Source organism: Ranitomeya imitator, chromosome 3, assembly GCF_032444005.1.
Source record: "Ranitomeya imitator isolate aRanImi1 chromosome 3, aRanImi1.pri, whole genome shotgun sequence".
In the NCBI taxonomy this organism is placed as follows: domain Eukaryota; kingdom Metazoa; phylum Chordata; class Amphibia; order Anura; family Dendrobatidae; genus Ranitomeya; species Ranitomeya imitator.
The window spans coordinates 737,906,476-737,919,435 of record NC_091284.1 but is presented as its reverse complement, the minus strand read 5'-3'; the positions used below and the strand labels follow the sequence as shown (position 1 = coordinate 737,919,435).

At 41.9% G+C, this 12,960-nt stretch overlaps 1 protein-coding gene across 7 annotated transcripts in view; it reads right to left on the bottom strand.

Moving 5' to 3' along the window:
* Positions 1-416: 416 nt before the first annotated feature.
* The window catches only part of SETDB2 (SET domain bifurcated histone lysine methyltransferase 2), a 160,378-nt gene continuing 147,834 nt past the window's right edge, over positions 417-12,960 (bottom strand). For 6 of the 7 annotated variants that reach the window (XM_069758848.1, XM_069758855.1, XM_069758850.1 and 3 more), the window contains 3 exons: positions 11,986-12,200; positions 8,757-8,845; positions 417-1,912 (listed from right to left, as the gene is read on the bottom strand). In XM_069758848.1, the coding sequence (XP_069614949.1) occupies positions 1,795-1,912; positions 8,757-8,845; positions 11,986-12,200 (422 nt within the window). In that variant the 3' untranslated portion in view covers positions 417-1,794. Of the gene's footprint in view, positions 1,913-8,756; positions 8,846-11,985; positions 12,201-12,960 lie in introns of those variants that run through there. The other variant, XM_069758856.1, reaches the window with a different exon arrangement.

The window sequence follows — 12,960 nt, the reverse complement described above, 5'->3', positions numbered from 1 at the left end:
ATGGTTACCCGTGTCCCGAATGAAGCGATAAAGAAAATGGTTTTGTATTTTGTTGGAAAAATGAAAAATTGTTGGTAAACTTTTAATCCTATAAACTGGTTCCAAAATTGTGCTGATGTAAAGTAGACATGTGGGGAATTTTATTTATCAACTATTTTGTTTGACATATCTCTGATTTAAGGGCATGAAAATTCAGAGTTTGAAAATTGTGAAATTTTCAAAATTTTCGCCGAATTTCCGTTATTTTCACAAATAAACAAAAGAACAAACAAGAAATTTTACCACTTTCATGAAGTGCAATGTGTCACGAAAAAACAATCTCAGAATCACCGGGAGAACTGTAAAAATTGGCTTGGTCATTAATGTGCAACCTACCAACGGGGGTAAAGAAGTTAAAAAGTAATGTAAACAGTTCATTTTCGAATAAAATAAGAGTCAGAATTTTATGAAAGTAATAAATGTACTAACAAACAATGTACATGAGACTTTAAGTACAGTTTTGACTACAATAAATTAGCCAAATAATTTAATATCCCCTTTAACCCCTTAATGACAGCCAATACACCTTTTAACTGACCTTACATATAAGAGAATAGCCTCCCCATACAGGTAACAATCCAGCATCTGTCGGTTGTGCACTATAGCTGACAACTTTCTGCATCAGCCACGATCAGTGTTTGTACGGTCCAAATCTGTTTAACCCCTTAGATGCTGCTGTAAATAGTGACTACATCATTATATATGGTTAACAGAGTGTGAGAGCTTCCTCTAATTGGTGCCCTCAGATCATAATTGTGTGGTCCTGATGTTTGCCGTGGCAATTCATGACCAAATAGCGGCCTTAGAGTCTGCCGGCTGTAGTAATCTGTTCAGAAGTTAGAGGCATTTAGGTGGTAAAAATACACATTTTCATTTCTGTCATACCACTTTGCGTTAAATCCTGTAAAGCACCTGAAGGGTTAATAAACTACCTGACAGCAGTTTTTGATATGTCAGGGGGTGCTGTTTTTAAAATGGTATCACGTTTGGGGGTTTCCCAATATATAGGACCCTAAAGCAGGGGTGTCAAACTGCATTCCTCGAGGGCTGCAAACAGGTCATGTTTTCAGGATTTCCTTGTACTGCACAGGTGATAATTTAATCACCTACACACATAATGATTGCAGCACCTTGTGCAATGCTAAGGAAATCTTGAAAACACGCATGGTTTGCAGCCCTCGAGGAATGCAGTTTGACACCCCTGCCCTAAAGTCACTTCAAACATGGATAAGTCCCTAAAAAAATAAATTTAGTACATTTCCTTGAAAAAATGAAAAATTGCTGCTACAATTTTAAACCTCCTAAAATGCTAAAAAAAATAAAATAACATTTTACAAATGATGCTGATGTAAAGCCGACATGTGGGAAATGTTATTTATTAATGGTTTGCTGTGGTATGACTATCTGGATTAAAGGGATAATCATTCAAATTTTGAAAATTGCTAATTTTTTAACATTTTCTCAAATTTTTGATATTTTTTATAAATAAACACAAAACATATTGACCTATATTTACCATTATCATAAAGTATAATGTGTCACGAAAAAAGAGTCTCAAAATCACTGGGATTTGTTGAAGTGTTGCAGAGTTATTACCACATAAAGTGACACTGGTCAGATTTTAAAAATTTGGCTCCGTCACTAAGGGGTTAAAGAAAATTAAAAAAACAAGCATAGTTCACATCATCTACAAAAATGTAAAAATCAAGAATTACATTTCCTAATTCTTGCTACTTTGAGATATGTAGAAATATTCTATATTATTTTATTTTTGCACTTTTTATGTCCACACACACAAGAAATCTCCGTTTCTGGAACATTTCCGATATCATAGTTGTATTCCCAAGTCAATTCAGTCCCGGCTTTTATGAAACTGAAAAAAATAAGAATGATTATTCAGAATAATATGGATTGTGTAGTTATTTGCATTTCAAGGCATGATTTCCACTACATATAGTTCACATTTTCTTCCTCACGTGGACTTTGCAGTGTATTTTATCTAATGCACTGCAAAGCATGAAATCAGCACAAAAGTCAGTAGATTTAAAATATGGAGCATGTTCCAGAGGAAAACAGGATTTTTGGTTACTCACTGTAAAATCTGTTTCTCGAAGCATTCAGTGGGAAATACAGGAAGCCATGGGGTGTATGCTGCTGCCACTAGGAGACTGACACTATGCACAAAAAAATAGATACTCCTCAACAGTGTACACCACACCGACTGGCACTAGGTTAATTAGTTAGTGAGAAAGCAGTAGGAAAAGCAACATGTAAAAGAGAAACAAAACACACAAACTCAAACTGCAAAAATATAAAACGGTTAATAGAGCGATTAAAACTTAAGAGGGTGAGTAACTAAAAATCCTGTTTTATAATAATAATAATCTTTATTTATATAGCGCCAACATATTCCGCAGCGCTTTACAGTTTTATCTATCACTTCATTGGTGGACACAGGAAACCATGGGACTTCCCAAAGCAGTCCCTGGGGAGGAACAGCACAAACTCCGTTAAGGTCAGAGAACCAAACACTGCCGTCTGCAAGATCCTTCTACCTAGGTTGGCGTCTGCCGAAGCGTAGGTATGGACCCTGTAAAATCTTGTCGAATGTGTGGATGGAAGACCAGTTTGCAGGCTGTAGAGTGGAAGACTTATGGCATACTGCCCAGGAGACACCCACTGCCCAGGTAGAGTGTCCCTTAATCCCAGGGCGAGGTACTCTGTTCTTGACCCAGCATGCCTCCAAGATTGCCATCCGGATTCAGAGAGCAATCGTAGCTTCGGAGGCCTCTATGCGCACCCTCAGGAATGAAAAAAAGTGAGTTAGTCTTCCCCTGGAGTTGGAGCTGGGCAAACGGAATGGAGTACAATATCCTAATTTAGATGAAAGGCGGACACCACCTTGGGAAGAAGGCATTGCTCGCAAAACCACCTTGGAGAACCAGTAAATGGGGGGACGACAGTAAGGGCCCGCCAACTCCGAGACGCACTTAACAGAAGTGATTGCCTTCTTCCAAGAAAGAACAGAAAGAGTGAGACTTCTCAAAGCGGTTTAAAGGGAAAACTCCTGAGGGCCTCCAAAACTAAAAATTGAGGTCCTAGGGATAAACAGGTGTCTGGTACGGAGGGGCTGTGTGGGCCACGCCCTGGAGAAAAGTTCTGACCTGAGAACGGGAGATTACATTCTTCTGCAAAAAAACAGAAAACGCTAACACTTTGCCCTTTAGCGAACTGAGGGCAAGGCCTGAGTCAAGTCCCGCTTGAAGAAAGGCCAGAATAGAACAGAGAAAAAGACATAGGCGCGTTGTAATTAGCCTCACACCAACAGAAATACGGTTTCCAAGACCGATAATAGACCCGAGACGATGACAGCTTCCTAGCCGGATCATGGTCTGAATCACTCATCCCCAAACCCAATCAGAGACGTGGGATTTCCAGGACAGACAGACAGACAGACAGACAGACAGACGGAAAAACCCTTAGGCAATTATATATATAGATATATATATACTAGATTGTGGCCCGATTCTAACGCATCGGGTATTCTAGGATATGCATGTCCCCGTAGTATATGGACAATGATGATTCCAGAATTCGCGGCAGACTGTGCCCGTCACCGATTGGTTGAGGCAACCTTTATGACATCATCGTCGCCATGACAACCATTATGACATCTACGTCGATACTATGCCCGTTGCCGATTGGTCGAGGCCTGGCGGCCTCGAACAATCAGACGCGGGATGTCTACGTCCTTTATGACATCATCGTCGCTGTGCCCGTCGCTGATTGGTCGAGGCCTGGCGGCCTCGACCAATCAGAGACGCGGGATTTCCAGGACAGACAGACAGACAGACAGAAAGACAGACAGAAAGACAGTAAAACCCTTAGACAATTATATATATACATACACATTATATTATATATATATATATATATATATATATATATATATACATATACATATACACACACACACATACATACATACACACAGAAACACATGCGACTCCGCGAAAGCTATTACTCAAGGAAGGGACTCCATCCTGAAGTGTCACAGACGGACTCTTTCATTCAGTAATTTCAGATCCAGGATGGGTCGGACCGAGCCATCCTACTTTGGCACTACAAAGAAGTTTGAATAAAAACCTGTGAAATGTTCCTCGGATGGGACGGGAACGATGACCCCTGATCTGCAAAGGGAGGCAATAGAAGCAAAAAATAAAACAGAACCAGAGAGGTCTGTTCCTGGCAGACCTACCCTGCACATTGTGGGGACGCCATGAGGGGGTAGGTTTGAAGGAAACCTTTTTCTTCTCGTGGCGAACCTGCAGCCTCTCTTGGCAGCAGAAATCTTCCGTCGACAAAACAGTGAAAGGGCCGAAACTTAGGCTTCAAAGGAGGATGTCGCGATTTGTCTTCCTTAAGGTGGCATCCTTAATAATTTGGTCCAGCTTGGAACCAAAAAGACGAGATCCCTGAAAAGGCAAGCTAGTAAGGGGCTTTTCTGAAGATTAGTCCACCTTCCAAGCCTTCAAACAAATGGCGGATGGCCACTATATTGCTGGATGTTTGAGCAGCACATGAAGTAGCGTCCACAGAGGCGGACACCACATACTTTCCCGCATGAGTGATCTGGTCTGCTAAAGGTACCGTCACATTTAGCGACGCTGCAGCGATCTAGACAACGATCCCGATCGCTGCAGCATCGCTGTGTGGTCGCTGGAGAGCTGTCACACAGACAGCTCTCCAGCAACCAACGATCCCGAAGTCCCCGGGTAACCAAGGTAAACATCGGGTTATTAAGCGCAGGGCCGTGCTTAGTAACCCAATGTTTACCCTGGTTACCAGCGTAAACGTAAAAAAAAACAAACACTACATACTTACATTCCGTGTCTGTCCCCCAGCGCTGTGCTTCTCTGCACTGACAGTGAGCGCCAGCCGGAAAGCAGAGCGGTGACGTCACCGCTGTGCTCTGCTTTCCGGCCGGCGCTTACACAGTGCAGAGAAGCACAGCGCCGGGGGACAGACACGGAATGTAAGTATGTAGTGTTTTTTTTTTTTACGTTTACGCTGGTAACCAGGGTAAACATCGGGTTACTAAGCGCGGCCCTGCGCTTAGTAACCCGATGTTTACCCTGGTTACCAGTGAAGACATCGCTGAATCGGCGTCACACACGCCGATTCAGGGATGTCTGCGGGAGTCCAGCGACGAAATAAAGTTCTGGACTTTCTGCGCCGACCAACGATGTAACAGCAGGATCCTGATCGCTGCTGCCTGTCAAACTCAATGATATCGCTAGCCAGGACGCTGCAACGTCACGGATCACTAGCGATATCGTTCAGTGTGACGGTACCTTAAGTCAGCCAATTCCTCTGGCCAGGCTCCAGAGAGAATGCCCTGATGGAGCTGCTTGTGTCCATACGTCTATGGACTTTGACATCCATGTGGTGGCAAAGGCAGGGCATAATGTAGAAGAGGCCGCTTCAAAAGGCTGATTTGGCAAACTACTCTGAGTCTATCATTGGTGTCCTTGAGTGATGGTTGAGTGAGGTTTACACAGTAAAATATCGATATTTGCAGATGATACAAAACTATGTAAAGCAGTTAATACAAGAGAAGATAGTATTCTGCTACAGATGGATCTGGATAAGTTGGAAACTTGGGCTGAAAGGTGGCAGATGAGGTTTAACAATGATAAATGTAAGGTTATACACATGGGAAGAAGGAATCAATATCACCATTACACACTGAATGGGAAACCACTGGGTAAATCTTACAGGGAGAAGGACTTGGGGATCCTAGTTAATGATAAACTTACCTGGAGCAGCCAGTGCCAGGCAGCAGCTGCCAAGGCAAACAGGATCATGGGGTGCATTAAAAGAGGTCTGGATACACATGATAAGAGCATTATACTGCCTCTGTACAAATCCCTAGTTAGACCGCACATGGAGTACTGTGTCCAGTTTTGGACACCGGTGCTCAGGAAGGATATAATGGAACTAGAGAGCGTACAAAGGAGGGCAACAAAATTAATAAAGGGGATGGGAGAACTACAATACCCAGATAGATTAGCGAAATTAGGATTATTTAGTCTAGAAAAAAGACGACTGAGGGGCGATCTAATAACCATGTATAAGTATATAAGGGGACAATACAAATATCTCGCTGAGGATCTGTTTATACCAAGGAAGGTGACGGGCACAAGGGGGCATTCTTTGCGTCTGGAGGAGAGAAGGTTTTTCCACCAACATAGAAGAGGATTCTTTACTGTTAGGGCAGTGAGAATCTGGAATTGCTTGCCTGAGGAGGTGGTGATGGCGAACTCAGTCGAGGGGTTCAAGAGAGGCCTGGATGTCTTCCTGGAGCAGAACAATATTGTATCATACAATTATTAGGTTCTGTAGAAGGACGTAGATCTGGGGATTTATTATGATGGAATATAGGCTGAACTGGATGGACAAATGTCTTTTTTCGGCCTTACTAACTATGTTACTATGATGCTCCATTCTTAAGAGAAATAACCGTGTTGACAATCTGGAAACTGGAGAGTTCACAGTTGGGAGAAGCGGTCCAGTTTGCAGTGAGCGCAGAGGCGAAGGGGTAGAGGATGCCTAGGTGCTTCCCTTTCTGGAAGCATCTGGTCAGGTTTTTCAGTTACCTGGAAAGGACCTCCTCAAATTCTTTATAAGGGCAAAACCCCAAGGAGTTGGTCTCGACCATCTAAAGGAAACCGCCTGATATGCGGGTTCCGTAGCGGTATCCTTAATGTTAAAAGTCAGGTTGACCGCCACAATGAGGCTCTAGATCAGGTCTCATATTAGAGGCCTGGTCAGAATCTAGGTCCGAATTGGTCTCGGAAAATACATCCGAGACCGCCTCAGAGGGTGACTCAGGAGAGGAGGACTGGGAAGAAGCTGTTCACCGGGAGGGGCCAGGGGGAGAGAGGGGGCGAAAAGAGGACCTGGAACGATGCTCCTGTCTAGATCTCTTACGGCCCATGTTGGTAGGCATAGCCGATGAGTCCTGCGATCCGCCGTCAATGGCAGAAGGAGGAACAGGCAACATGTCAAGAAAGAACGGACACCAAGATCTGCAAAATCGCAGTGAGGTTCGCAACAGATTGTGACAGAGAGGTAGCCCACACTGGGATAGGGGAACCACTCTCTCTGGGGGCAGTAGGGAACTCTTTGGTAGCAGGAGCAGGGGGGTTGCTGCAGTCCTGACAGAGAGAAGAAGACTGACCTAAAGGGAGTCTGCAATTAAAAGAAGAGCAAACAAAGTATTTAACAAGAGTAGAGGAATCTGGAAGGCGAGAGTGCTCTCCTTTAGGATTAGGCATGATAGAAGAAAGACCCACTAACTAATGCCAGAGGTTAGGGGACAGGAAAGAATTTGCTAAAGAGCGTGTCAGTCTGCAGAGCAGAGGCTACTCACAGGAAAGATGCAGGTCCTGCATTCTGCTTCCAGGCTTGCAGAGAAGATTTGATGACCAGGAAGGCTGCAGGGAGCTTGAAGGAGGAGCACCTCATATTCCGGGTCCAAGTGCTGGCAAAATGGTGACAACAGGGGTGAAAGAGGGCCTTCCAGGTAAAAGGACACGCAGCTTCCGCGTCACTGAGGGAGGTAGAGAGGGTGTGCCTGCAAAGGAGATAAGCCTGCTTGCTAAGGCCAGGAGGAGGGGGTCGAGCTAACCGCCAAGACTAGGCTGCACAGAAGCTGGGGCCTAAATTAGAGGATGAGGCCAGCAAAACAGGGGAAGGTGGTGCGGAGGCCCAAAAGTTACCGCAAAAATAACCCTGTGCACTTCGATCCTCCTGCATCTAAAAGGCACAAGAGACATATAGACCAAAAGGTCTATAATGACCCTCAGAGCCCTGTGGGGTCAAAAATTTGTGGAGCTCCATCTTCATTCTCCCTCCATTCCACTTTTTCTTGATCCATTTCTATCTTCATCTGTATCTTTTCCTCATCACCTCTGGAAAGGAACCTGATGGAGAAAGAAAAAGATGTACCTCTCCACCCCTGAAGATGTCAAGACTTTCAATAGACACCTGAGCCTCTTGGGGCTGTGGGACGTCTATGCTTCCTGAAATCGACAGGCCCTGGTCAGTGAGCGGGTAGGAGATAGGGGCCAGGACCAATGTTCAAATCACCTAAACACTCTTCAAGTGTTAGGGGCTGAGGTCCTGCCAAATAGATATATGAGGATAAGGGGTGAAAGTTCACCCCGTGCTCATGGTTTCTACGTGGAAGTACAGTGTGACTGTTTACACTGTATCCCTCCAGAGGTAAGGAGAAAATCCATCTGAAAGAAAAAAAAAAAAAAGGAAACGTTACTGTAAAATGACAAAAAGATAGATATGGGTCTAATAAAAGACCCGTGTCCACCTCCTACTGAAACCAAGCTAAACTAATTAACTTAGTGCCAGTTGGTGGGGTGTACACTGCTGAGGAGAAGCTAATTTTTTTTGGTGTCAGCAGTATACACCCATGGTTTCCAGTGTCCCCAGATGAAGCGATCGAGAAACTCAATTTTTTAGTTTACATTTTTCAGAAGAATTTGGAGTTTTTGCTCCAAAAACTCAGTGTGCATATTCTCTAATAGTTTCACTCTCACTTACGGGCTTGCATTCGCCAGAATATTTCACTGTTCTTTGAGTGGCCACGTCTTTTACATAAACAAGTACATGATTGTACAGTTACTTAGCGCACTAACCTTTTTGTGAAAAATGCCACCCATGGGAAATTTTTGGAATGTGTTTCTACAAAAACATGCTGCACAAAAAGGTTTGGAGAACAACTGTGCTGTAAAATAAAAGGAGAAAGGTAAGGAAAGAGTTTTGGTAATGGGAAATAACAATCTGGTAAAGTTAGCTTGAATGATGGCAAATGTAGGTCAATTTAAAGCAACCCGCCTGGACTTTTGGCCAGAAGCAACACAGAATTGTGTGAAACAGCAGATGTCTGTTCTGCTGTCTGCACCTCCACTGTCTGCATTGCAATTTATGAAGAAAAGAAAAGCTTCTGTTTTATCTGGTAAGAGCCATCCCATTTCTTCTGCATTTGGATTTAACATTGATCCTTGATTGAGGGAATTGGACTACCATCCTGAAGGCTTTATATACTCCTGTATACACAAGAAGTCTTGTCGCACTATGATGCTGACCAAATTTTTCCAATTTTGTACTGATAACTATAGTGTATTCAGGATATACAGTACAAAAATAAAGGAAAAGAAAAAAGTTTTACCCAGAGTAGTGCTTCAAAGCACAATTACCGTAATTATTGCTTTAACCTCTTACTGCCAAAGCCAGTTTTGACCTTCCCAACAGACCAATATTTCACATCTGATTATTTGTATTAATAACTATAGAATCTTTCTACTGATCCCAGTGATTCCCAGATTGTTTTTCGTGACACATTGTTCTTTATGTTACTGGTAAATTTAAGTTGACAAACACAAAACTTATTTAAGAAGATATTGGAAATTTGCTGAAAATGTTTAAAAATTTGCAAATTTCAAACTTTGAATTTTTAGGTTTTTAAAACCGATAGTCAAAGCAAACAAAATCGTTACTATATAATATTTGCCATATATCTACATTACATTTTTTTTTATTTCTTTTTATTTTGTTAAAAAGTGAAGTGTTAACTATAAAAAAATAGGATTTGTGAATTTCCTTTAAAATAATGCGGCTAAACTCTTAACCCTTTTAACATTTTAAATGACTTTGGATTGACCTATATGTCTATAAAAACAAACAAACAAACAAACAAAAAACAATGCCATTTAAGAAACAAGTAAACCTTCATAATATTGGAAACTGCATTTTTAGTTGCTTCACAGAAATTAATGAAAATGACTTTTTCAAAAATTAAAAAAAAAAAAAGTTACTTTGACGTCAAGTTTTTTTCTGTTACACAAAGGTAACAGTAGAAAGATTTTAACATTTTCTGGATTAGATTGCAGATGTCATGTCTTATTTGAAGTGCACCCAAGGTGCCAAAACACCAGAAACCCTCCGCCAGTGACCCCATTCTGTAAACTACGCTCCTGAAAGAATTCATTTAGACGTGTTGTGAACTTTTGGATCACAGAAGTGTTTCACTGTTTTGCAACAGGGATGTGAAAAAAATATATATTCCCCCCCCCCCCACAAAAACATTGATTTAGCTGCCAAGTTGTCATTTTCACAATTTTGTTTCATTTCAAGGGGCAGTGTATGATTTTTTCTTTACATTCAGGGGGAACACTGTATATTATTTTTTATATTCAAGGGGCACAGTGAAGGATGCCAACTATGCTTTATAGCTATAGCATTAGGTTTTTACGCAATTTTTGCTAATTTCTAAAATTATTATTTGTTAGTGGTGCCCCAGAGTCAATTTAACCTCACAGGTGCCACAAGGTTAAAAACATTGGAATCACTGGTCTAAACAGACCCTTATAAACATCTATTTTATCGTAGAAGAGAACAACAAGAGGAGTCCAGCCGATGCCATTGAGCGAATGTCGAGCCGTCCACATACACATTAGATTCAGTAAATCAGGGCGGATCCAGCAATCACACAAGAGTTTGCTTTTATACGTGACTGGGCATGAGTTGCTGGGAACTACAGTCCATGGTTATCCTTTCGGGGTAAGCTTGGTAAAACAGCTCTAGACACCCTTTTTGGCTGTACTGTCTCCATTACAGTTCCCCCCTGAGGTGCGGGAGATGTATTAGGCTAGTTTCACATTTGCGTTTAAATCCGCAGCGTTTAAAACGCATCCGCAAGTGGTGAAAAAAACGCATGTAAATGCGTACAAATGCTGCGTTTTTTTAGACGCATGCGTTGTCGCATGCAGTTAAAAAAAACACCGCGTTTGTACGCGTTTACATGCGTTTTTTTCCTGCGTTTGCGCTTTTGGTACGCATGATGAGAAATTTCACAAGAGAAAAATCAAGATCCAGACACCGCCAATGGGACTACAGAGGGCGTGTATTATGACGAAACGCGGAACGGTATAAATGGCCCCCCAAAAGAAATTCATGAATAGCTGGTTTTTGTTCATTCTGCTTCACAAAAATCGGAATAAAAAGCAATCAAAAATGTCACGTGCCCGAAAATGTTACCAATAAAAATGTCAACTCGTCCCGCAAAAAACAAGACCTCACATGACTCTGTGGACCAAAATATGGAAAAATTGTATCTCTCAAAATGTGGTAACGCAAAAAATATTTTTTGGAATAAAAAGCGTCTTTCAGTGTGTGATAGCTGCCAATCATAAAAATCCACTAGAAAACCCCCTATAAATAGAAATCAAACCCCCTTCATCAACTCCTTAGTTAGGGAAAAATTAAAAAGTAAAAAAAATGTATTTATTTCCTTTTTCCCATTAGGGTTAGGGCTAGGGTTAGGGTTTGGATCCCTTTATCACCTTGATGGTGGCTTAGGGTTAGGATTTGGATCCCTTTATCACCTTGATGGTGGGGGGTGGCTTATCAGTGTCTAGACTTGTTTTTCTCTATTGAAACGCATGCGTTTACATAGACAGCAATGCGTTTTTTTGATGCAAACCGTGCTCAATCGAACGCATGCGTTTCCTGGCGGCAAATAGACTCCTCTAGAAATTACTACATGTTGCATTTCCGCGCCAAGCCGCAAGCGACAAAAAGACGCATGCGTCGTCAAACGCGGCAAAACGCGAACAAAAAAAAAAAGCATGCGTTTTTAATGTTAAATATAGGAAAACACGACGCATGCGTTTATATGCGGTACAAACGCTGCGGCAAAAAACGCAAATGTGAAACCAGCCTTACCACATGGACAAAGTTCTGATTTTCAGATGTAAGGTTGGATGAGGTCGCCAGTTATCCCATATTCAGAATGAGGGGCAATTCAATATCCTATGTTTACAGCTAATTATTTTATTCTTACATTTTAAGAAATGTTCTACTTACATTCAAAAATCGACCAACATTCCCTTCGGTGGAGGCATCTAAGACGTAGATATTTTCTCCAGTCTTTGATTCTGGAGGATCGGACTTCTCTTCAGCACCGCCCTGGGCAGATGAGCTGCTCTCGTCAGATACATAGCCGGCTTCATTGTTCAGTACAGAATTACCCATGGGTGCACATACCCCCTTGACAGTGTCATCGTCATCCTCACAGGGACCTAAATCGTTGGATGGTTTGTATCAACAGAAATAACATACTAGTATGGCTACTGCATAAAGAATAAGACTTTCATGTGATAGATCATATTAGGCAAATCAGGTCCACCAATTATAATCAGACTACACTAAAACAGTGACATTCAGAAATCACCCAAAGACTGTTATGCACTTAAAGGGGTTGTCCGGTGAAAACAAATTATCTCCAAGACACACATGGGTGATAACTTGTTGGTCAGTGGAGGTCTGACCAATAGACAGAATGGGGCACTTTTATATACCTTCGAATGGAGCAGCAATGTGTATACTCGACCACATTAAATCCCAAGCTTTTCCGGCAGCCCCATAAAGAATGAATGTCGTGGAAGTCACACGTCCAGCCTGTTGCACTGTTTTGTAATGAGTCTAAAAAGGCCTTGTTCTACGGATCAATGCAGGTCCCACCTGGGACACACACCATCAGCAAGTTATCACCTTTCCTTAGGATACAGTGGGTACGGAAAGTATTCAGACCTCTTTAAATTTTTCACTCTTTGTTTCATTGCAGCCATTTCGTAAATTCAAAAAAGTTAATTTTTTTCACAATAATGTACACTCTGCACCCCATCTTGAAAAAACAAAAACAGAAATGCAGAAATTTTTGCAAATTTAATATAAAAGAAAAACTGAAACATCACATGGCCATAAGTATTCAGACCCTTTGCTCAGACACTCATATTTAAGTGACATGTTGTCAATTTTCTTGTGATCCTCCTTGAAATG